Source organism: Ochotona curzoniae, unplaced genomic scaffold (assembly GCF_017591425.1).
Source record: "Ochotona curzoniae isolate NIBS_2020 unplaced genomic scaffold, NIBS_Ocur_1.0 contig_3819, whole genome shotgun sequence".
Lineage (NCBI taxonomy): Eukaryota > Metazoa > Chordata > Mammalia > Lagomorpha > Ochotonidae > Ochotona > Ochotona curzoniae.
This window is the reverse complement of record NW_024466004.1, coordinates 7210552-7235487: the sequence shown is the minus strand read 5'-3', so window position 1 is coordinate 7235487 and position 24936 is coordinate 7210552. Positions and strand designations below refer to the sequence as shown.

At 50.8% G+C, this 24936-nt stretch overlaps 1 protein-coding gene across 4 annotated transcripts in view; it reads left to right on the top strand.

The window, feature by feature from the left end:
- Positions 1–24325, top strand: part of CCND3 (cyclin D3) — a 95462-nt gene extending 71137 nt beyond the window's left edge. Inside the window, exons 1-6 of one of the 4 annotated variants that reach the window (XM_040983361.1) lie at positions 9978–9981; positions 17611–17905; positions 18822–19037; positions 21899–22058; positions 22584–22720; positions 23148–24325. In XM_040983361.1, coding sequence (XP_040839295.1) covers positions 17708–17905; positions 18822–19037; positions 21899–22058; positions 22584–22720; positions 23148–23315 — 879 coding nt within the window. In that variant the 5' untranslated portion in view covers positions 9978–9981; positions 17611–17707 and the 3' untranslated portion in view covers positions 23316–24325. Of the gene's footprint in view, positions 1–9977; positions 9982–16308; positions 17906–18821; positions 19038–21898; positions 22059–22583; positions 22721–23147 lie in introns of those variants that run through there. The other 3 variants (XM_040983363.1, XM_040983362.1, XM_040983364.1) reach the window with 3 other exon arrangements.
- The last annotated feature ends 611 nt before the right edge of the window (positions 24326–24936 follow it).

Genomic DNA, 24936 nt, shown 5'->3' with positions numbered 1-24936 from the left:
TCTGGCTTGTTAGCTGGCTCCCTGTGGGCCATCTGCTCCCTCCCATGGGTCCATCCTCTGCTGCCTAGGAGGAGCTTTTTTTTTTTTTTAAAGATTCATTTTTATTATTTTTTATTGGAAAGGCGGATATACAGAGAGGAGAGACAGAGAGGAAGATCTTCCGTCCGATGATTCACTCCCCAAGTGAGCGCAACGGTCGATGCTATGCCGATCCGAAGCCAGGAGCCTCTTCTGGGTCTCCCAAATGGGTGCAGGGTCCCAAAGCCTTGACCCGTCTTCGACTGCTTTCCCAGGCCACAGGCAGGGAGCTGGAAGGGAAACGGGGCTGCCGGGATTAGAACCGGCGCCCATATGGGATCCAGGGCGTGCAAGGCGAGGACCTTAACCACTGTGCCACCGCGCCGGGCCCGGGAGGAGCTTCTCAAAGTGGCTGTCCTCCCTTCTCCACTCAGCTTAGCGGGGCTTGGAATGCTAACAAGGGTGCTTCAGGACGCAGCAGTGCATGGCAGCAGTGACCTTGGTCCACAGCTTCGCCTGAAATTTGAGGCTACCCTTGTCAGGGGAGCATCTGGTTTCAAGGACTGGGTATCATCGCCTCTCTGAATCTTGGGTCGCGTGGGATTCATCCAGGCACTGGTCCCTCTGCCCACCCATCCTGTATCAGCCTTCAGCCACTGTCAGTGGCTACCGAGAGTGGAGTGCTTTTGAGATGGTCCTGGGGGATCCCATGCTCTCCTGCTTTATCTGACATCACAGCAGCCCTCCAAAGTAGCCTTGACCTTCCTACCCAAGTGTGCAGATGAGGCATCAAATCATTTCCCCCAGGTCACACGCGAGTATATCCCAGATGTGGGATTCAGTTCCAGGTCTCTCTCATTTGGAAGCCACTGCATGCTCAGTCGCTCATAATAAGGCCTCCCTAGAGAGAAGGCCCCTTTATAACTTTGTTTAAAGGCTTTTTAAGGTTGTTTAAATAAACAATTATCTATTCAAAAGATGGAATGACAAGAAATAAAGAGAGATCCAGAGAGAGCTTCCATTCACTGATTTGTCTTTCCAAATGGCTGCAACAGTCAGGGCTGGGTCAGGCTGAAATCTGGAGCTAGGAAGTCCATCCTGGGTTCTCACATATGTGAAAGAGGCAAAAGCACCTTGGCCGTCTTCTGCTGCCTTCCCAGGCAATTAGCAAGAAGCTGGATTAGAAGCAGAGTAGCAGCCTGGTGTGGTAGTCTAGCGGCTAAAGTCCTCAATTTGCATGCACCAGGATCCCATATGGGCACCAGTTCTAATCCCAGCAGCCCCGCTTTCCATCCAAATCCCTGGTTGTGGCTTCGGAAAGCAGTTGAGGACGGCCCAAGGCCTTGGGACCCTGCACCCACGTGGGAGACCTAGAGGACGCTCCTGGCTCCTGGTTCCTGGCTTCAGATCAGCGCAGTACCGGCCATTGCGGCTGCTTGGGAACTGAGTGAATCAGCAGGTGGAAGATCTTTCTCTCTGTCTCTGAACCTCTCTATATCTGACTTGTCCAATAAAAATAATTTTTTTTTAAGAACAAGCAGAATAGCCAGGACTGGAATCAACACTCTGCTATGGGATACTGGCATCATAAACAGCAGCTTAAACCACTGTGTCATGATAATGGCCCAATCTAAAACAATTTATCATCTAAATTGTAACATTTAACTAAAAAAAATTGATATATATCTGATTTACATACCATAGAATTTGCCTTAAACAGAATTTGCATTTAAAACAATGTACTTGTCTCACTTTTTGCACATTGACATGGTTTTGCAGTCATCATCATAATCTAATGTTGCTTCAGACGCTGGACTCGTGCATTGGCTGTAGCACGCTAATCCTTCACCTGTAGCACTGGGATCCCATATGGGTGCCAGTTCTTGTCCTGGCTGCTCCATTTCCAAACCATCTCCCTCCTTGGGCCCTTGGAAAGCAGCAGAGGATGACCCAAGGTCTTGAGACCTGTACTCACATGAGAAACCAGGAAGAAGCTCCTGGCTCCCAGCTTGGACCATTGAAACTATCTGGGGAGCAAACTAGGAAATGGAAGATCTTTGTGTGTGTAACTTGGACTTCCAAGTGAAATAATTAAATCTTATATATGTGTGTGTGTGTGTGTGTGTGTGTAAACAAATATATGTATTTGTTTTTTTCATATGCCTTAGCAATATGACCACCACCAGCCTAACTCTAGGCATGCACTAAACTGTATTTTGTCTTTAATGGACATTTCACATGGATGATGTTGGGCTGATATGTGACTGCTTTGGCTTAGCATTAGCATTTTTAGTGTTAGCCACGTGGTAGCATGAGTCATTGCTTTCTTCCTTTTTATGCCTGAGTGCTATTCCCCTTTATGGATCGACCACATCATAGTCCTTCGTTCACATGCTTAGCCTTGGGTCTTCCCATTTTTTGGTTATTAGGAATCATCTTATTCTGACCTTTATGAAGAGTTTTGCGTAAAGATATACCTCTGTTTTTCTTGGTGTTTGCCTAGAAGTGGAATTGCTATATTGGATGATAACTGTGTTTAACATTTTGAGGAACTGACATGTTATTTTCTGAAGTGAATGCACCATTTTAGTCTCTACTAGCAAAGTATGAGAGCTCTAATTTCTCCACATTATCACCAGAATTTTTTTTCCAAACTGAGATGTATTTTAAAGACTTTCTTGGCCCGGTGCAATGGCCTACCGACCAATCCTCTCTTTGTATGTACTGGAATCCCATATGGGCACCAGTTTGTGTCCCAGCTGCTCCACTACCCATCTAGCTCTTGGCTTGTGACCTGGGAAGGCAGTCAAGGATGGCCCAAAAGCCTTGGGACCCTGCACCCATGTGGGAGACCTGGAGGAAGCTCCTGGCTTCAGTTCAGCTCAGCTCTGACCATTGTGGCCTCTCGGGGGTGAGCCAGTGGATAGACAATCTTTCTCTCTGTATCTCCTTCTTTCTGTAAATCTTTCAATTAAGAAAGTAATAAGTAATAACATGGGCCTGGCATGGTAGCCTAGCAGCTAAAGTCCTCGCTTTGAACGTGCCAGGCTCCCATAAGGGCACCGGATCTAATCCCAGTGGCCCTGCTTCCCACTCAACTCCCTGTTTGTGGTTTGGGAAAGCAGTCGAGGATGGCCCCCTGGGAACCCTGTACCCGCGTGGCAGACCTGGAAGAAGTTCCTGGCTCCTGGCTTCAGACAGGCACAGCACCAGCTGTTGCAGTCACTTGGGGAGTGAATTATTGGATGGAAAATATTTCTCTGTCTCTCCTCCTCTCTATGTATCTGACTTGCGTATATATCCTACAAAGGTGCGGGAGCCCAAACACTTGGGCCATCTTTTGCTGCATTAGCAGGGACTTGGATTGAAAGTGGAGCAGCCTGTATGGGATACTCTTGAATGGGAAGCTCCTGGCTCTCATTTTCAAATTGGCTCAGCTCTGGTCATTGTGTGCATTTGAAATAAAAATGGATAAACTAGCACCTGTATGGGATACTCTGGCACAGCAGGCAGCAGTTTAACTTACTATATCACAGCACAAGGCCCAAAAGTTATTTTCATTTACTTGAAAGGCAGAATGACAGAGAGACAGAGAGGTCTTCCATCCTCTGATTCACTCCCCAGATGCCTGCAAGAGCCAGGGCTGAGTAAAGTCAAAGTCAGGAGACAGGAACTCTATCTGCATCTCCCATGTGGCTGACAACAGCCCAAGCACTTGGAGCCATCATCCACTGCCTCTCAGGATGGGAAGGATCATAGCAAGGACTGGGATCCACGCTGTGATACTGGATGCCCACGTTGCAAGTGGCAGCTTAACCCAGTGTGCTACAGTGCTGTGCAGAACTAGGGCACGTCTGAGCATGAAAGGGTGTACAACAATAATGTCAGCACAGCTTGTACTAACTGAAACATCTTCTTACCCTATTTAGATTCCAGAAAGCTAGAAAATGAGTTCCTGATTTCAGGGAGATTTCTGACCACACTATGAGTCAAAGCCCCCAAACCCACACACTTGAGTTAGTTAAAGGACCAAGTCAAGGTAAATAAGTAAGAAGGAAAGCAAAGCACATCTTAATTCCTTCAGGAGATATTACTCTGTAAAAATAAAAGAATTGTTTCGTTTCTTTTTCTTTTTTTAAAAAAAATATTTTTGTAAGAATTGTTTTCTTTCTGTTAGTGGCCCCCAGAGTATCCCATGTTTGATTTGGATTTCAGTAAAAATCCATGGAGAGCCCAGCATGACGACTCAATTGCCTAATCCTCTCCTTGCAAGTGTCAGGATCCCAAATGGGTACCAGTTTGTGTCCCGGCTGCTCTACATCGTACCCAGCTCCCTGCCTGTGGCCTGGGAAAGCAGTCGAGGATGGCCCATGCCCTGGGACCCTGCACCCGTGTGGGAGACCCAGAAGAAGCTCCTGGCTCTTATTTTCAGACTGGCTCAGCTCTGTTCATTGTGGCCATTTGGGGAGTGAACCAGCAGGTGGAAGATCTTTCTATATTTCCTCTCCATAAATATGCCTTAGAAATAAAAATAGATAACTTTTTTTTTTTAAAGCAAAGCACAAAAAACTGTGAAGTGAATGAATGGGAGAATGAATGATGCAGCCCCTGCTGGGCAGAACGAAGCACCTGAGACGGGTTTGGGAGTGACACTGGGGAAGGAATGGAGGAAGTACAAATCTTCCCTGAAAGTGTGCCTTTCCTACTCTGTGTTGCAGCAACAGTCATGACGATGTAAACATGAAAGAGTAGGGGCAGGGTATTCACAGTGGTTACGATGCTGGTTCAGATGCCCATGTCCCACACTGGAGGGCCAGGGTTCGATTCCCAACCGCACATCCTGACACCATCTTCCTCCTAATGCAGGCCCTGTGAAACTGTGGTGCTGGCTCAAGCAAGGGGGTTGATCCCACCCCAGGGGGAGACCTGGCTGTAAACTTGAGCCTCAGTTCTTGTGGGCATTGTGTGGAGGTGGGTGAGGTAGCAGGCAGGCATTCTCTTTCTCTGTCCCGTACTTTCTCTCAAATAAATGAACGTAAGCTGGATTTTACAAAAGTGAATGTCTGAAAACAGAGGTAAGACTGTCCACATTAAATCCTTTCCAGGGTAGGGAAACAGGAGCCCAAGCCCTCACATGTATACAGAGCAGGTCTTTCCAGCAGTTAACCAAATTTGGGAATAAAGAATTCTGTGCTTACTCCCAAGAGTTTCTAGTCTTTGGGGCGAAGATGGAATTTATTAATAGAAAATGAGAATAATTTAGAATAGGCATTCACTGGCGGTGTGCCCTTGGGGGCTCCACTGATCCTTTTGGCCCTACATTTCCGTGCTCTTTCACCTGTACAGTCCTGGGGACGCTTCCTGAAGGAGGTGGGCCAAGAGCAAGGCCTGAAGGAAAAGGGGCTGGATTTGGAGAAGGGAGCAGGAGGCAGGTGGTTGGGGAGGGATAAGGCCCTGAGATGGGCTGGAGTGCTGCCGCTGAGATAACATTGGACAGGGCAGCTGGGGCCTCCAGGAGGAGGACTTTAAAAGGCAGGCGGGTTGACTTTTAAATATGACCCGATAAGCAGGTCCTTGGGCCGGAGATGAAAGGAGTGTCTATGAGAGATTAATCTGATGGCCTCGGGCCATTGATCTGGATCTGTCTGGAGACAGTCCGAAGACACCAGCTCAGGAGACTTTCGCAATAGAGAGGTAGGCCCAGCCTTTCCAAGAAGGGCCTGAAATGCCCCCAGCTGAGCTCCTTGGCCATGCGTAGGAGAGTCTTGGCTTTTGGGGAGTTCACTTCTCCTTTATCATTAATAATGGAAACCATGATTTTTTTTCTCTATTACAATCACTAGTACTTATAGGATGGACCAGAACCCAAAATGTACATACATTTCTAAGACAGACCATATAGACTTCAAGTAAGCTTCAGGTATGCAGGCAGCAGGCAATTTCAGGTGATGCTGTCTGCTTCCTTGGAGAGTTCCATCTCCTTTTTGTGGAAAAGAGTTTATTTTGCTGGCAACCTTTTAGAAATTTGCTAAAAAACCAACAAGAGGACTAGGAAGCGGAAGAGCTTAAGGACATTTCAGGGGTGGGGGGCGGGATAGTCTGATTGCCTCTAACTGGATCAGGAAACTAAAGAAGTCCAAAATGGCCCTGGGGTACGGAGTGTATAACTCTGAACAGACATGGTTCTGCTCAGGCAAATTCACAGTGGGGGCGGGGAAGAAGGTACTGGACTCCCTTTAGTGCAGGTGGCCTTGCTATCCCAGGAAAGGTGCCAGCAGACAGGAGCAGCAAGCACTGCTTCGTCTTTCCCAGCCACTGGCTTGCTGTGTTTGGCTCTTTGTTCGGCAGCGGCTGCTGCTGCTTCTTCTTCTGCTTCTTCTGCTTCTTCTTCTTCCTTAACTCTAAAAACAATGTATTTCAGAGACAGATAGATGCCTACCATGCCTAGGGCTGGAGAGGGCCAGCGTCAGGAGCCTGGAACTCAACCCAGAAAAAGTAGAAACTCAGTTGCTTGTGCTTTCATTGCATTGGCAGAAAGTTAGGAGCTGGGCTGGACCAAACACAGTAGCTTAGCGGCTAAAATCCTCGTCTTGCACGCACCAGGATCCCATATGGTTACCGGTTCTAATCCTGGCAGCCCCACTTTTCATCCAGCTCCCTGCTTGTGGCCTGGGAAAGCAACTGAGGACAGCCCAAAGCCTTGGGACCCTGCACCGGTGTGGGAGACCTGAAAAATGCTCGGGGCTCCTGGCTTCGGATTGGCTCAGTTCCACAGCCGTTGTGGTCACTCGAGGAGTGAATCAATGGGTTGAAGATCTTCCTCTCTGTCTCTCCATCTCTATGTATATCTGACTTTCCAATTAAAAAAAAATAAAAATAAATCTTTTAAAAAAAAGGAAGCTAGGAGCTGGGGTCAGAATCAAATCCAAGCATTGCGAATGTAACACATGGGAGTCTTAACTGCTAGGCTCAAAGTCTGTTCCTTATCTTGTGTACTTTAAAAAAAATATTTATTTGAAAGGCATAGTAGCAGACACAGAGAAGATCTTCCATCTGCCTTATCTACTCCCTAATGGCTGTAATAGCCAGAACGAGGCCAGGCTGCTGCCAGGAGCCATGAATTCCATCCGGATCTCTCATGTTGGTGGCAGGGCCAACATCTGCTTCCCGGTTGCATTAGCAGGAAGCTGGATCAGAAATAGAACAGCTGGAACTCGAACCGACACTGTGCAGTGGCAGCTGAACTTGCTGCACTACAAGCCTGGGCCCTCCTGGCTCATTTTGGTGTCTTCATTAAATGAGATATTTGCTTAGAAACGTCTTATGTTCAGTTAGGGGAACTCCCATGTATTCCCGTTTTGCCAAGATTTGTATCATCAGCATCATTGTTATTATTATTAATAACTATCAGCTGTATCAAAGACTTTTTTTAAAAGATTTATTTATTTTTATTACAAAATCAGATATACAGCTAGGAGAGACAGAGAGGAAGATCTTCTGTCTGATGATTCACTCCCCAAGTGACCGCAACGGCTGGCGCTGTGCTGATGCAGAGCCAGGAGCCAGGAACTTCCTCCAGGTCTCCCACATGGGTGCAGGGTCCCAAGACTTGGAGCCATCCTTGATTACTTTCTCAGGCCACAAGCAGTAAGCTGGATGGAAAGCAGGGCCACTGGGATTAGAACCCACACCCACGTGGGATCCCGGTGCATTCAAGGGGAGGACTTCAGCCACTAGGCCACCACGCTGGGTCCCATCAAAAGCTTTTTTGGCATCTATTAATGTGGCTATGTGGTTTTCTACCTTTAATCTGCTAGTTGTGTCGATTTTATTTTTCATGCCCAGTAACAAATGACCACTCACTTTGGTATAATATCAACTTAATCACAAGGTATTACCTTTTGGATATGTTGCAGGAGTCAGTTTGCCAAAGACCTGCTAAGGGTTTTATATCTGCATTCATAAACTAGTTTCCATACGCTGTTCTTGTTGGGTTTAGAAATCAACACAGTGAAAGTTAGTTGAGGCATACCTTCTGTCTGTGTTCTCTGTAAGGGTTTGTAAAAATAAAAATCAATTCTTGCCGCTAGAATTCCTCATCTGTTTGCAATTGAACGTTGTCCTGTCCTTGCTGGTGAGCATTGAGAACAGAGTTGTAACTTGAGGAATGAAAATAGCTTAAACAGTAAGAAAAACAGATTATGTGTTGAGCATCCCTAATCTGAAAAGTCTATACTGTAAAGCTTATTTCATGCACAAAGTTATTTAAAATTAATAAATTTATCTTCATAAATATTTCATTCATAAAAATGCATAAAATTACCTGCAGCCTATATGTATAAAGTAGATAAGAAAAAAATGAATGAATTTTATGTTTAAGCTCGAGTCCCCAAACATGGGTATCTGAAGTCCCAAAGCTCGTGGGAATCAGCATTTTGGATAAGGGATGTACAACCTGTGCTTCAACAGAGCACAAACAGGCCAGAGCTAGGTGGTTCAGGGCTGGTTAATTCAGCAGGGAGGGAAAGGTGGGATTGCCATTTTTAGGTGTCAGCAACTTGTTTCACCGCTGCAACCCGGCTGCAGCTGCTCCAGGCATTGCAGGACAGTGTAAGAGTGTGGGTTCCGCCCAGCAAGCACAGCTCCAAAACCCATGGCTGCCAGACAGTTGGGTAACTTACTTAACCACACTGTGAAATGGGAAAACAGCCATTTGCCTCATTCCGGAACCCCTGATATCTTGATCTTGGACCCCTCAACCTCTAGAATTATGAGCTCTTCAAATCTCTGGCTTACTTCTTCCATAGCCAGAGCTGGGCTGGTCTGAAGCCAGGAACCAGGAGCTTCTTCTGGGTCTCCTCTGTGGATGTAGGAGCTCAAGTGCTGGGATCATTATCCTCTGCGGCTTACCCAGACCATTAGCAAGGAGCTGTGTTGGAAGTGGGGTAACTGGAACCCAAACCAGTTCCCGTACAGAATGCCAGTGAGACAGGTGGAAACTTCACATGCTATGCGTCAATACTGGCCCCTGTTTATATATTTTTGAAAAAGAATCTTGATATTATGTAGATTAAATAAATTGCTTGACTTATTTGTTTATTTGAAAAGCAGAACAATACACAGAGAGATCTTCATCCATTGGTTCACTCCCTAAGTGACTGCAATAGGCTGAAGCCAGGAGCCAGGAGCTACAGCTGGGTCTCCCACATGGGTGGCAGGGGCCCAAGCACTCAGACCATCACCTACTGTCTTCCTAGCTGTGCTACCAGGGAACTGGATTAGAAGTGGAGCAGCCCGGACTCCAATTGGCAACCAAGTCATACAGAATGCCAGTGTCTTGAGCTGTAATGCCACAGGTCCCTTCTTGAAATTCCCAGAATAGTGCTGGGCACACAGAGAGCATTCAATGAAAACTCAGCAAATCTTATTGCATTCTCACACACAGCAGAAAAGTAATCGTTTGCTTCCTGTGTCCCATTTATAGAAGCCTCTTAGCAGGCTTATTTACTTATTGATCAGAATTACAAGTTCAAGTCCTGAACCAGTTGTGGAGTCATCAGGATTTGATTGGAAATGAATTGGATTCCACCTCTGAGACCACTAGTTGCCTGGTCACCTGATACCACAACAAAATCTGGCTTCTGTTCACAAGGTGGGGAGCTAGGTTGGGGTCCATGGGGGTGCACTACATGGAGCAAAGCACATCCCTTCCGGGATTTCCGCACAACCCCTCAGGTTCTCCTAGCATAGCATGCCATAGTTGACTCAGAGCTTTGTACCTCAAGCATTATCTCATATGGTTCTAGAACCACCCTCTGAGTAGCTTGTTGTCCCCTTTCACAGACCGATCAGGCTCCCGTGGCACACTCACCCTGAGTTGTATATGAAGTTGGGACATAGCCAGGTCCTGGGACTCAAATGGAGATTGTCAGGCCTTCTGATGGCTCTTGCATGAATTCCCATGTCATTTCTGTGCCACCCTCCCAGTTGCCACATCGTGTGTATTCCATCTGCTATTATCTAGTTCATGTTTAAACAGCAAAATGGTAGCTTAAGTTAAAAGGGAACTTGGTGGGCCCAGCACGATAGCGTAATGGCTAAAGTCCTTGCCTTGCATGCCCGGAATCCCATATGGGCACCGGTTCTAATCGCAGTGGCCCTGCTTTCTATCCAGTTCCCTGCTTGTGGCCTGGGAAAGCAGTTGAGGATGGCCCAAAGCCTTGGGTCCCTGCACCCATGTGGGAGACCTGGAAGAGCTCCTGGCTCCTGGCTTTGGATTGGCTCAGCTCCAGCCACTGTGGTCACTTGGGGAGTGAATCATCGGACAGAAGATCTTCCTCTCTGTCTCTCCTCTTCTCTTTATATCCTCCTTTTAATAAAAAAGATAGATAAATCTTAAAAAAAAAAATAAAAAAGGGAACTTGGTAAAGTCCCAGGTCTGGCATTCATTGGACACACTTCTCTGGTTGATATTGAACCTAGATTAACTTATTTTCCTAAGCATTTATTTACTTATTTTTTATCTGCTTGAAAGATAGAGGGACAGAAAGGCAGAAAGACAGTTCACTGCCCAAATGCCTGCAGCAGGTATGGCTAAGCCACATCAAAGTCAGGAGGCAAGAATTCCACCTATATTCCAGGTGGATAACTGGGACCCAAAGTATTTGATCCATCATGTACTACCTCCATGGATGCACACTGATAGAGCTGAGTCAGAAGAGGAGCAACCAGGACCAAAACCTGCACTGCAGTGTGGACTGGAGGGCTCAACCCACGACATCACAACGAACACTGCAGAGTCTAACCTTTTTCTCTCTTTTTCCTAATGTTGGATTGGGGGAATATTGGCACCCACACTTCTCAGTGCAAATAGACAAAGCTCTGAGGGCCTGGTCAGGAGAAAGCACTTAGCTAGTGGAATCTATGCTGATGAGTCTACCGAAGTGCTGTGGCGTGCTGCCAGGGGGTATTTGCCGTGTTGAGACACACCTCTCCTCCCACCTCCACATGGCTCAGCTTGTGTCAGCTGCCCCTGTTCTGCCTCTCCCTTTCTGCCCCTGCATACTCGATGAGCTCCTGCAATTCCATTCTCCCACTGTAGACTGTCGTGAGGAATTCAGGTGGCTAGAAACTCCAACCGCCACCACTCCCAGTGCTGCCCACCCTTCCCATCTCACACAAACCATCCTGCCTGCCTCTGGTGGGTGAATTCCGCTGCAGAGGCCCAGGGCAAGTCTTCTTTGGTCGTGACCTCTCAGCATTGCTGCACTGTGCTGGATTCTCACGGACATCTATGTTAGGTGACTGGAGGAGGTTGGTTGGTTGGTTTTTTTTGTTTTGTTTTTAAGATTATTTGAAAGAATTACGCAGAGAGGGAGAGAGAGGAGAAATCTTCCTTTTGCTGGTTCCCTCCCTAGATAGTTGCAATGTTCAGTGCAGGGCCAGGCTGAAGCCAGGAACTAGGAGTTTCATCTGGGTCTCCCACATGGGAGTCAGGGACCCAAGTACTCAGACCATCATTTGCTGCTTTTCTCACGCACATTAGCAGAGAGTTGAAGTGGCAGTGGAACAGCCAGGACATAAATGAGCACCCATATAGAATGTACATGTCCTAGGCTGTGACTTTACCTGCTGTGCTGCAATGCAGTCCTGAAGACACTGGCCAAACTCCAGAGCTCACTCAGGTGACCCACGCCTAGAACGAGGAGTGCTTCCCGCGGCCAGCTGATTTCCCTGGTACTCACCTGCTGGCCCTGCTACTCACCCGCTCCTTACCTGTGGACCAGGAATCTCAAACACAGTGACAGGGCTGGAAAGCCTCCTCAGAATCCAGATAACCAGAAAGAGGGAGAGAAAATCAGTGTATTGGGATACATAGGCTGTATTTGAATTTTCTTTCCTTTTTAAAGATTTATTTATTTTTATTGGGAGGACATATTTATAGAGGAGATAACAGAGAGAAAGATCATTCTTCCACTGGTTCACTTCCCAAATGGCCACAATGGCTGGAGCTGAGCCCATCTGAAGCCAGGAACCAGGAGCTTCTTCTGAGTCTCCCACATGGGTGCAGGTGATAGAGAATGTCTGGTAAATTGTCTCAGAAATGGTTAAGAAGAGGGTCTCCCAGACCAGGCAACAACACTATATGTTTTATAAAAACTATTTTGGGTCCAGCATGTGGTATAGCCGGTTAAGCTACCAACTGCTGTACCAGCATCTCATATCTGATCCAGCTCCCTGCTAATGCACCTGGGAAGGCAGTGAAACATGACACACATCCACATGGGAGCTCCAGGTGGAGCTCCTGGCTCCTGGCTCCAGCGTGGCCCAGCGTGGCCCAGCGTGGCCCAGCGTGGCCCAGCCTGGCCCAGCCTGGCCCAGCCTGACCCAGCCTGAGCTGTGGAGATCCTTTGGGGAGTGAACCAGGGAATGAAAGATCTCTCTCTCCTTCTCTGTCTGTCCCTTTGTCACTTGAAACCCAGGGACAAAATAAATAACAGAAGCAAATTAACCGTTTCTCCTCACAAGCAGTACCTATGTAGGAGAGGCACTAAAATTGTTGTCTTAGCAAAGGACACAGACACAGAGAGGTCGTGTGCCTTTTCTGAAGTCACATAGCCAGTGAGGGCAGAGCGGCAGCGCAGGTGGCCTTCGGCCCTGGAGCATCCTCCACGCACCATGAGCTGGGTTGCCGAAGTTTACCACAGCTGTCTTCCAATGGCGGGGCTCTTGCTGCTTCAACTTTTCCCATTTGCAGAAGAGGATGCTGCATACAAGTGCAGAGAGAGAGAAAGCAGGAGTCGATATTCAAGCACTGTCCTTTCTGGAGCCTTTGGCTTTGCATCAGGCAAGTTGCAAGACACTTTCTGCCCACTTGGACTTCAGAGACCACCCCCCCGACCCCTGCACAAATGAGGACGCAGACAGAAGGGGTAACAGCAATTCCCCAGGAGTCACATGTCCCAGAGCCAGGTCTGTAACAGAAGCATCCTGACCTCAGGGTTTATCTGTCTCCCTGTGCAAGGCTCACCCAGCCCCAGGGCGGCATGACTCCACCCATCTTCTCAAGGGGTCTGCAGGAGAGCCCCTGAGCCTTACCTTGTGGCCCTCATCTGTCACCTTGTGTGCCTTGGTCACTGTCCGATGCAGACTTCCCACGGGTGAACCACAGGTGAAGGGAGGAAGGGGAAGAAAGCATGACCATCCTTTCTCTAACCTCGTGACATCCCACCACCAGCCATTTTCTAATTTGCCACAGTTTCTTTTTACACTCAAAAAAATTATTTTTTTTTAAGATTTTTTTCTTTAAAATTAAATTTAAAGGCAGATTTACAGAGAGAAGGAGAGACAAAGGTATTCCATCTGCTGGTTCAGTCCTTAAGTGGCCACAATGGCAAGAGCGGAGCCTATACAAAGCCAGGAGCTTCTTCCAGGTCTCCCCCATAGATACTGGGGCCTAAGGGCTCAGGCCAGCTTCCATTGCTTTCCAGCATGCATTACTAAAGGAGTTGAATTGGAAGCGGGATAGAGCCGAGATTCAAACTGGCACCTGTATGAGATGCTGGCACTGTAGGCAGAGGCTTTGCCCACTACACCATGGTGCCCCTGCAATCTGCAATTTATTATCATTATTATTGAAGATTTATTTTTTAATTGAAAAGGCAGATTTGTGGAGAAGAGTGACAGAGTAAAAGATCCTTTATCCTCTGGCTCACTCCCCAAGTGGCTGCAATGGCCAGAGCTGAGCCCATCTGAAGCCAAGAGCCTGGAGCTTCCTCAGGGTCTCTGACATGGGCACAAGGTCCCAAGGCTTTGGGTCGTTCTTGACTGCTTTCCCAGGTCACAAGCAGGGAGCTGGAAGGGAAGTGGAGCAGCCGGAACACAAACTGGCACCCACATGGAATCCTGGCGAGGACTTTAGCCACTAGGCCACCATGCTCGGCCTGCAGTGTGCAATTTCAACAAGCTCTCTGAAAGATTAAAAACTCATCTTTAGATATTCCTTATATTTTTTCTAGCACTTTTATGATTTTAAGATAGGAAAGGCATTACTGAAAAACAAAAATCATGAAAGAAAATACTGGTGAATAAGGCTACAAAATATATAAACCTTATGGGGGCGGGCACTTGACCCTGCAGTTGTCACTCCTTTCCTGTGCCTGTGTTTGAGGTCTGGCTCCAGCTGCCCGTTCCAGTCCCTTGGGTGGCAACAGATGATGGCTCAGGTTGGTTGGACCTCTGCCACATGGGCTATCTGGGTTGGGTTCCACCCTCCTGGCTCTGGCCTGGTCCAACCCTGGGGAGTATCTGGGGAGTAACTGGCAGATCAGAGTTCTCTGTGTCTTTCAAACAAACAGAAATACTTTGTCATCTATAAATCCAAAATGTGTTGAATGTCTAACAAGGACATTCAGAGAAAACTTTGAAAAAAGGAGAAAAAGAAAAAAAAAAAAAACTCTTCTATTTAAAATAACTAGAACAACTTTTATTTGTAAAACTTAAAAAGTTCACCATGAGCCCCAAGTGAAAGTCAAACAGTGAACTGAAATTTTTTTTGCAAAATACATGGCAGAGAAAACAACATGAAAAAGGTAACATCCTTAAAATGTAATGAACACTTTTAAATCAATAACAAAAACATGCAAGAATGAGCAAAAGGCATGAGTAAGTTATTTACATAAGAAATGCAAATGTCTAATAATGTGCCAAAATAGATGTTTTATTACTAATAAGCCACTTTTAATCCCTGCAGTTGGTGCAATCGTTTTTTAAAAAACAGAAATCTAGCGTTGGTGGAGTAGATTGGTTTAAGTCTTTCAGCAGGGGGATTTTGTAATAAGAATTGTATCAAAAGCCTTAACATGTTTCCTAACTTCAAGTTGAGAAATTTCACTTCTAGAAATTAATTCACTTCTAGAAATAGTCATGAGTATGCACAAAGCTAATACCACAAGAATGTTTCACAGCATTGTTTCTAATTGAGCAGAACTAGGACACTGGTTTGGTACAACCTACTATGATATATTCACTTAGTACTGTCCTAAATGACCATTGTAATGTCTTAAATACTTAGGGGCACAGCATGTTAAGCTGTCGCTTGCAGTGCTAGCATCCCATATGATCGCTGGTTTGAGTCCAGGCTTGTCCACTTCTGATCCAGCTCCCTGTTACCTGGGCCTGCCACCATGTGGGAAATCTGGAAGAAGCTCTTGGCTTCTGGCTTTGGTTGTCTGCAGCCATTTGGGGAGTGAACCAGAAAATGAACTCTCGTTCTCTGTCTCTCTCTAACTCTGAGTTTCAGATAAAGAAATCTTTTTTAAGTTGCAGAATCTTTAATGATGTAGAAAATTGTTCTTAATATATGTCGTGAGTGAAAACTTGTCAAAAAGTTTGTGGTGAGTCCATTAAAAAATATGTGTTTATTCACTGAGCAAAGATTAGAAAAATAAACTGATATTTTAAAAGGTTATATCTGAATGATGAAAGTGCAAATGATTATGATTTCCCCTTTTTTTGGGCCTATCTATGTTCCCTAAGTTTCCATAATGCAAAAGAATATTTCTGTGTTATAAAAAATACAAGAAAATGTATTTGATGGGAACTGGCATGGCAGCCTAGTGGCTGAAATCCTTGCCTTGCATGCACGGGGAACCCATATGGGTGCCGGTTTGTGTCCTGGCCACTCTGTTTCTCATCTAGCTCCATGTTTGTGGCCTGGGAAAGCAGTCGAGGATGGCCAAAGTTTTGGGACCCTGCACCCACATAGGAGACCCAGAGGAGGCTCTTGGCTCCTGGCTTGGGATTGACTGGGCTCTGACCTCTGCAGCCACTTGGGGGGTGAACCAGTGGACAGAAAATGTTCCTCTCTCCCTTTGTGTATCTGATTTTCCAATAAAAATTAGTAAATCCTTAAAAAATGTATTTGATGAAAAAAGAACAGTTCATAGAGGAAATGACTAGCAGAGAACACAGGTCCGCTCCCCACACTGTCATCTCTCTGGTGGTTACTCATCTCCTTGGTGGCTCCTAAGCTAGGAGGATGCTAAAACCTTCTCCCATTTAGAACAGTTCTGGGTCCAGCATGACAGCGTAGTGGTTAAGGTTCTTGCTTTGAATGTGCCAGGATTCCATTTGGGCCAGTTCTAATCCCGGAGGCTCCACTTCCCATCCAGCTCCCCCCTGCTTGTGGCCTGGGAAGTTCCTGACTCCTGGCTTCGGATCGGTGCAGTGCTGGTTGCTTGGCCGTCACTTGGGGAGTGAATCATTAGACGGAGGGTTTTCCTCTCTGTACATCTGCCTTTCCAATACAAATAAATAAATAAATCTTTTTAAAAAAATAGAACAGTTCTGCAACAGCAACGGCAAGTGGTAGACTTCACAGTCTGCTAGGTCAGCTCTTTTAGAAAAGAGGTGGCTTCTCCTTCCCTCCCTCTCGCTCTTCTCTTTGCAGAAACTGAGGCCACACAGTGGATTTCATGGCAAGGCGGGGCCTTGAGTTCCTGGCCTGTCCACCCTGTTGCATTTCCGTAATAAGCTGGTTTGGACCAAAGCAGCTTTTCTAACTCTGAAGTGCACAGGAATGCGGACGACACACCGCTTCTTCTGTGGCAGGTGAATGCTGAGCCTGAGAAAGTCTCACCTGCTCCCGGGGATGCTGCTGGCGGTGCGTGCCTGCCACCGCAGTGTAAGGAGCAGTGGTGGACAGCACGAATGGCCTGCTTTCCAGTTCTGGCTGACTGTCACAGGGCTGTCCCTCAGTTTGCTCATCTAGAAATAAGCATAATGCCTAACTGATGGAATTTTAGTTAAGATTTGGTAAGTTCCTGGCGGCTGGTGCTTCCAAGTCCTGGCTGCACTGGTTCTGAATGTGCTCCCTGCTGATGCGCCTGGGAAAACTGTAGAAGATGACCGAGGCCCTGGGGCGCTGCCACTCACGTGGGGGAACCAACGCGGGAGTTCCAGGCCTCGGCCTGGTCCAGCCTCAGTGTTTGCGGCCATTTGGGGAATGAAGAGGCAGATGGGAAAATCCCTCTCTCCCTGTAAACTCAGCCATTCAAAGAAACAGATCCTTAAAAAAGGCATTAAGTTATCTCACATACAGTGATTCCAACAGCATGCATTAAAAACCACTCTTTCATTCCGTAGAGCGTGGAGCAAGCAGCTGTTGAAGTGGGGGGAGGGGGTGTCTGACGAATGATTGAATGAATCTCCGTTTGCAAAAAGGAAAGAAAGTTCTTTATCGTGTGAGCAGGCTCCGAGAAGCAAACTGGGAAGGCCCCATGGCTGGAGAAAGAGGCCCAACTCCCAGAAAAGTGCACTCCACCCGGGGGTCGGGAGGGCTGGTGCCCGGAAGCCGGCCGGCCTGTGCGGGGCAAGCCAATGGGGCCGCTCCGAGGGAGGGGAAAGAGAGCCTTGCCAGCCCTTTCCGTCTGGGGGGCCGGTGGCTCCGCCTTCTGGAACGTAGCGACGTCCGAGCATTCCACGGTTGCTACATCGTCGCGAGGGGCGGGGCGCCTGTCAGGGAAGCGGCGCGCGCGGGCGGCGGGCGGGCCGGGGCTGCAGCGCTCAGTGCCAGCGCCTCGCCAGCGCCAGCGCCAGACCCGCGCGCCGCGCCACGCTCTCCGGCCCGCCGGCCCCGCGTCCCGACTGCGCGACTTCGCACTCCCCGCCGCGTCGCTTCTGCCCGAAGATGGAGTTGCTCTGCTGCGAGGGTAGCTGGCATGCGCCCCGGGCCGGGCCCGACCCGCGGCTGCTGGGGGACCAGCGTGTCCTGCAGAGTTTGCTCCGCCTGGAAGAGCGTTACGTGCCCCGAGCCTCCTACTTCCAGTGCGTGCAGAGGGAGATCAAGCCGCACATGAGGAAGATGCTGGCGTACTGGATGCTGGAGGTACCGCCCGGATGCCCACCCTTCTACCCCGTCACCCCCCACCTCGACCCCCGACTCTGGAGCTACATCCCCAACCCAGATCGGGACGGCATGTTCCCCAACACCGCTCTGCAAGATGCCCCGGCGGCCACGACACCGGTCCCCCTCCCCCCCTTTTCGGGGCCTGGCCTTTCTGGCTCTCTCCGGGGTGTCCCCGTCCCCCCACCCTTCCCCCCAACCCTGATAAACGCTCTTTCCGACTTGGACGGCCGCTTGTGGGCACCCCTGACCGAGCCTCTCTATGGGCCGGCGCGGTGGCACCAGAGCCACGCGCCCGGCCCCTTCCGCGGCCCCTGCTCGCCCCACACCCCGCCCGGTCTTCTCGGTTCCTGCGTGTGTCGCGGGGTGCTGGCTGGGGGGTGGGGTGGTGCGCCCTGTTCTGGCCGACGGGGAAATGAAAAGTGCGGGAGAGAAGGCGGCGGCTGGAATCTCCTTCCTTCCCCTTGGGCGTGCGCGGTGGGTGGCGGTAATTGGGGCCAGGCTTCTCCTCTCGGGCCGCTGCGGGCGACCCTTCCTGCATGCACCCCCCCCCCCGCTGTGGGGGAGGGGGAATCACTGTTTGGGATTCCTCGCAAGGGAGGGCGCCTGGGCTTTGCCACCCCCCCCCCCCCCACACACACACAACTTCCAGATGAGAAAGGAGGGGACGACGCAGAGGATATGGAGGTTGGGGGCGTCACCGTGGGGAGGACGCATCCTCCTCCGTTACTGGTCCTTGTCACTCTAGGCTGCTCACCCTCTCTCCTGGCCCTGCGCCCCATTCCACTTCTCTTAGGCGCCCCCACCCCACCCAGCCTCTTCCTGCCGCTGTGTTTCCCATACTCCTGCACTCTGCCTCCTCCCTCTCACTCGTCGGTGACAATTCGTGCTCCGCCAGGTGTGCGAGGAGCAGCGCTGCGAGGAGGAAGTCTTTCCCCTGGCCATGAACTACCTGGATCGCTACCTGTCCTGCGTCCCCACCCGAAAGGCGCAGTTGCAGCTCCTGGGTGCGGTCTGCATGCTGTTGGCCTCCAAGCTGCGCGAGACCACACCCCTGACCATCGAAAAACTGTGCATCTACACCGACCACGCCGTCTCCCCCCGCCAGCTGCGGGTGCGTGTGTAAAACTCTCCATCTGCCCGTTCCAAAAAGCCGACTGCCTTTTCCACTTTCTGGGAGTGGGGGCGGGAGTGGGAAAGAAAGACTCCAGAGGACCTCCAGCTACTCCCTCCAACCTGGGGAAAAGAAGGGACCTTTTGCAAAAAGGAACACACACACGCCGCCCGCGGGGAGGTTGTAGGAACAACAACAACATACGATGAGGGCATGTGAGGCACTGGGGCGGTGGTCAGTGGCATTTCTGCCCAGGTTCGGGCCTGGCCTCCAGGGGGTGCCACTCCTTCCTGGTCTTTCCCCCAGATAGCAACAAGTCGAACCGCATGTCTACACTGAGGGAGTACTTTGCCTCTGGCTTTACACAGCCACCATGAGTTATTTATTGGCAACGGCAGGGCATGCCTGCACACCCCCACTGGAGTGGGGGGTGTGGAATGTGCCTCGTGTGGGGGAGGGGGCTGCCTGCAGTGAGGTGTTTTTTTTTTTTTCCCCTTCCCCTCGTGTGGACTTTGTGATAGAAAAGCCTCCTGGAGCAGATTAAAGCCAGGCCCTGATTGCTCCGAAGAGGTGTTCTTCCCACCTTCTTTCCTGCCCCTTGGGTTTCCGCAGCTGCCCCCCTGCCCTTCCCTCCCCAGACACAGCTCCCTGCCTACCCCTCCCTTCCTTGTGCTCATTCTGAGGAACTGGAGCAGCTGCTGTTGGGCCTGGTGGAAACACTCTCCCTCTCTCTCCCTCTGCTTTTCCCCCTTAGCCAAAGGCCCTAGCCCAGGGACAAGGCAGGGAGCTGAGCTGCAGCTGCTTCCCATGTGATAATGATGCCCCCTCCCCCCTGGCCCGCCCCCTCTGACCAAGGTCTTTCATAACCCTGTGGGGAGCTGCTGTCACTCGGTGTGGTTTGGGAAGTGGCTCTCCAGCCCCCCCCCCCCCCGCACTCCCCCATCCCCCTGTTGCTGGTCATCAGGAGCCTGAGCAAGGGGAGGATGGTTGGGGGGGGCCTCTTGAATCTGGAAGAGGTTATTTTAGGGCCTGCAGCTCATCTCCTAAGGGGGCTGGGGGAGCTGCTGGGGGAGCTGGCACCTTGCTCCGTGGCCAGCCAAGTCTTCTACTGACCCTGAGACGCGTCTCTAGGCCCCATCTCTCGGGGAGGAGGGCAAGCCGGCAGGCTGCTGTGATTGGCTAGCGGGGCAGCAAGGGTACTGGGGCCCCCTGACTGCTGTTGCTGCTGCTGCTGCTGCTGCGAGCTGGGGAACTGGATTCCTCTTCCTGCCAAGTAGCTCTCAGGGCTGGGAGCAGGAGGCCAGGCTTGGGAGTCCGGGAGGCCCCACGGCTCTTTGTGATGAATCTGCTTGTTTCTGGCCACGCTGAAAGGTGGAGCTGGTTACCAGAGCCAGGGGTGCAAGATGTTTTTTCCAGGGGTTTGTGGCTGGATAGATAGAAGGAGACTGCCTGGCTTCTTTGGGAACTTGCCTGTGTACGAGATGTCCGTGGTTTTTTTTTTTTTTTCCTTTTTTTTAAGAATAAGCCAAAAGTGCTCAGTGTGCCTGAGCTGGGGGTGGAGCATGTGTTCCTGGAAGGGGCCTCGGAGAACTCCAGTCAGTCCCAGATTTTTCTGTAGCAGAGAGGGTTGGGGCTGGGGCAAAGGAGGGAGGGTCTCTACCCACCCACCCACCCCAATTGGTCAATGTGTGCTAAACCTTCCTCAAGCCAGGGACTTTGCCGTCCCGTCCCCCACCACCTCCATGCCGCCAGTCCAGCGGCTGCAGCTAATCGCTCCCAGGGGCACATGTTCTCTGCCAAGTAGGCCTGGGATTCTCGGGGGTTGCCTGGAGACAGGGGAGGGTGGCCACCTTCACTCACATAGGACCTCATGTCTCGCCACAGGGAGGGCTCCTCTCCCCATTGCCTGCCGGATGTTTCCTTGGGGCTTCCGGTTTGCTCCTGGGCTAGGAGCTGAGCTCTCTTAGGATGAGCACTCGGGAATAAAATTGTGGTTTCTTTGCCTCCCGCTTCTTCTGGCTGTGGCCCAGGCTGTTTGCTGTGGCACTAACTTGAGGCTGGCACCTAAGTGTTGGCCAGCGGGGCCACGGCTGTGACCAGGGCCTGGATGAGGCTGGGTGGGGCTGCCATTTCTGCCTCCTGGTAAGGAATCAAACCCACCAGTTCCTTCCTGCGATAAAACAATGAAGAAATCCTCATGGGTGCGACTCAAAGAAACAGGGCTGGCTCTGGGAACCCCTGCCGAGCGGCTTGGGGTGGAGGCTAACAGCAGCCCTCAGTAGCACGCATTGGCTTGGGCAGGTGGGGAGAGGGTCTGAGCTCTCAGAGGTCATTTGAGTTCATCCTGTCTGACCTGACCTGCCTCAAGAGCTGCACAGCATGGGTTCCAGTTCAAGGGAGTGGAGGTGGGGTGCTCTGGCCTAGAACGCACCCCTGAGGTCCCACCAAGGGGATGTGGTTGGGTTGGGCAATGTCCCCTGTCCCCTTTGAGGAACCTCAGAAGAGGCTCAGGGGGGTGTGTCACAGGAGTGGCCTGGAGCTTGCTCCTGCTGACCAGGCTAGGATGCAGAGGTATGGAAGGTGGGGGAGGTGATCTGCCCTTAGGAAAACCCTGGTGCTTTTCCCCCAGGGAATGCAAGTTCAGGGTAATGCTGGTGCTGGCTGCTGTTTAGTCTCTGCATCCTGGTTGGGAAATGGCTCAGGGTCTTGAGTGAAGTCATGAGAAGGCTTGCTCAGTGGACATCATGGGATCAAAAAGGGGCCCAAGCACAATGCAGCAAACTGAAGTCTGGGACTTTTGGGGGTAATTTCATGGGCTGCTCTGCTCCCCAGCTAACCCACCCTCTTTTCCTACCTTCCAGGACTGGGAGGCACTGGTGCTTGGAAAGCTCAAGTGGGACCTGGCTGCCGTGGTGGCACACGACTTCCTGGCCCTGATTCTGCATCGGCTTTCTCTGCCCAGCGACCGTCTGGCCTTGGTCAAGAAGCATGCGCAGACCTTTCTGGCCCTCTGTGCTACAGGTAAGAGCCCCCACACACCGACTGGCCATATCAGGGAAAAACCACGAGGTCTGAAAAGGTGAGGGCTAACTAGAGACCCCAGTGAGCACCCCTGTCAAAAACCACGTATGAACATGACTGTCCTCCCCCGAGCGAGTCCTCTAGTCTCAGTATAGAAAAGCAGAACTGCATGGGATCTCAGACACCTCTCTCCCACCCCCTACACCCCAGGTGAAGAAGGGACTTCCAGGGCCTCAGAGTGAGGAAGTTGGGAGCAGAACCTGGGTCTCCTGCCCCAGTGTCTGTAGCAGGGAGTGTCTCCTCAATGTCCTTGTCCTTGGCCAGGACTATCCCGGTCCTTCCTAGAAGCCCTCTCCTGCCTCCTTCCATGGCCAGTGTCTTCCCCAAGCAACTCTGGGGTCTGCAGTGAGCCCCCTGCTCTAGTCTGCTCTGCCTGGCACTAACAGGAAGTCAGCCCTGGTTGCCCTGTGCCCCTCCCTGTTGAGGTTGCCTTGTCTTCACTGGTTTTCTCTCCTGCTTTGCAAGATTACACGTTTGCCATGTACCCGCCATCCATGATCGCAACTGGCAGCATTGGGGCCGCAGTGCAAGGCCTGGGTGCCTGCTCCACATCCGGGGATGAGCTCACCGAACTGCTGGCGGGGATCACAGGCACTGAAGTGGTGAGTGCTGGGCAGTTGGGCTGCGGGCTCTGTAGGCATGGGACTATGCTATTCCCTAAGCCTCCAGCAGAGGGAGGCATCTACCCCCAACCCGGACTCAGCTTCCTGGTCTTATTCTCTGTGGCTTGGGGGCTTGCTGGATGTGGAGAAGACATTCTTAGGTGGGGTGAAGTGCACTGTTCTGGGTGCCCTTTTCTTGCCAAGTGAGCTGGAGCAGGGGTGGGGGTCTGATATCAGATGCAGGGCTGCTCTCACACCCTCTTGCCACATCCTCTTGCTGGTTTCTGAGAAATGAAGACCGATTCCTGGGGCTGGGCTGTGGCCTGCCCTCCCAACTTCCCTGCTGAGGTGTCCTTTCCTTGCACCTGCCTCCAGATGCTGGGGCAGGGTGGGCCCTCCTCACCATCCCTCCTCTTCCTCTCTCCAGGACTGCCTGAGGGCCTGCCAGGAGCAGATTGAAGCTGCGCTCAGGGAGAGCCTCAGAGAAGCTTCGCAGACCACTCCAAACCCACCGCCCAAAGCCCCACGGGGCTCCAGCAGCCAGGGGCCCAGCCAGACCAGCACTCCCACAGATGTCACTGCCATCCATCTGTAGCCCTGGACAGGCCCCCTCAAGTGGCCACCAAGCAGGGTAGGGGCCACTGCCACTGCCACCCCCCTCCCTGCCTCCAGGAACGATCCATGCCATATCGGAAGCCCGAGGGGGCTCCCATTCCACTCCCCACATTATCAAGCCCAAGGGGTCAGGCCCCGCCTCTCCCCGCAGTGTGCACTAAGGGGCCTGACCGGCCATGTGCATCTGGGCAGCTGGTCGGCCCCTCCTCCCCTCCAGGTCTGAGCAGCTCAGCTCCGTTCCTGACTTCAGCCAGGGCTAGGCTGCTCAGACATCCAAACAAGTAAAGCTCTGCACCAGCCCTCTACTCCGAGGCCCATCTTCCCAGGGGGAGCTTGTGTTCTCAACTGCCAAAAAAAAAAAAAGCTAAAAACAAAAAAAAAAAACAAAAAACGAGAGAAAAATGCCTCTGTGCCTTACAAAGGTGTTACCCCTTCTAGGGTTACTGCATTTGGATTTGGGGTCCTTTGGGCATTCTGACAGACTAAGGGGCAACAGTCGCCAGTCCCTCCCAGCATATGGAGGCCTCTGTAACCCATGCTCTCTGCTGCTCCTAGAGGGAGCACCTCCTGCTTTGCTTCCGCTCAGCTTCTCTTGTGGGGTTGAGGGGTTCGGTGCTGAAGGAACAGGTTGTTTTAATTTATTAATTGTTTTGAGTACAACTGTAAGAGGGTGCCATGGGGCCCACGCCCCCCGCCCCAAGTGGGTGACTCTAGTGGTTGCTGTTTGCCTCCCCTCTGATACTGGCTAGAGAGCTTTGTGGCCCAGGAGCTGCTACAGCCTGGGTTTGGGGCCATGTCCTCCTCTCCCTTGGGCCCTCCTGCTCCATCCTCTGGCCGGGAGGAGGAAGCAGAGATGCCCTGGAGGTGGCTGAGCCCCATCTGGAGAGGGAGGCAAGCCCTGTTGACACAGGTCTTTCCTAAGGCCACAAGGTTTATTAGACTGGTGGCCCAGGACCATCATGCTACCTTAATAAAAGATTCTGGAATAAAGCTGGCATTGGCCTCTTGGACTGTTGTGGGTTAAGGGTTATTTCTGGACTGCGTAAAGTGAAGAAAGAGGCACATCTGTGCAAAGCAGCTTCCATCAGTAAGCCTTTCCTATCCAAGGATGCACAGCAAACATTTAGGCTTTCGCACTCCAGTGTGTGCCCCAAGCACAGTTGTTTCTGCTTTGTCCCTCAAAATTGCTAAGGTATGCAAAACAAAATCTCACAAGGCTTCTAGAGGAAGAAGGGGTTTGAGGCATCACCCAACACCTTGGGGTGCATGTTGTGCTGCCACTCCAGCACGCTGGAGTGCTGATTCAAGTCCTAGCTGCTGGTCTGATCCAGCTCTCTGCTAATGGCCCCCAGGAAGCCAGCAAATCATGGCCCAAGTACTTGGGCTCCTGCCCTCCGTGGAGCAGTGACCCAGCAGGGAGCCGAGCTGCTCAAACACTGCCAAGTGCCAACGCTGCAGTGTAACCCTACATCAGGAGACCTGCAGTCCAGCTGTGACCGTAGCTGTCAGTAAGATAGCAGCCTGCTTTCCCACAACCCCCAAAAGCTTCATGTGAAAAGCAGGCATGGTGTGACCTCCTGCAGGGTCCCCATCTCCTGCAG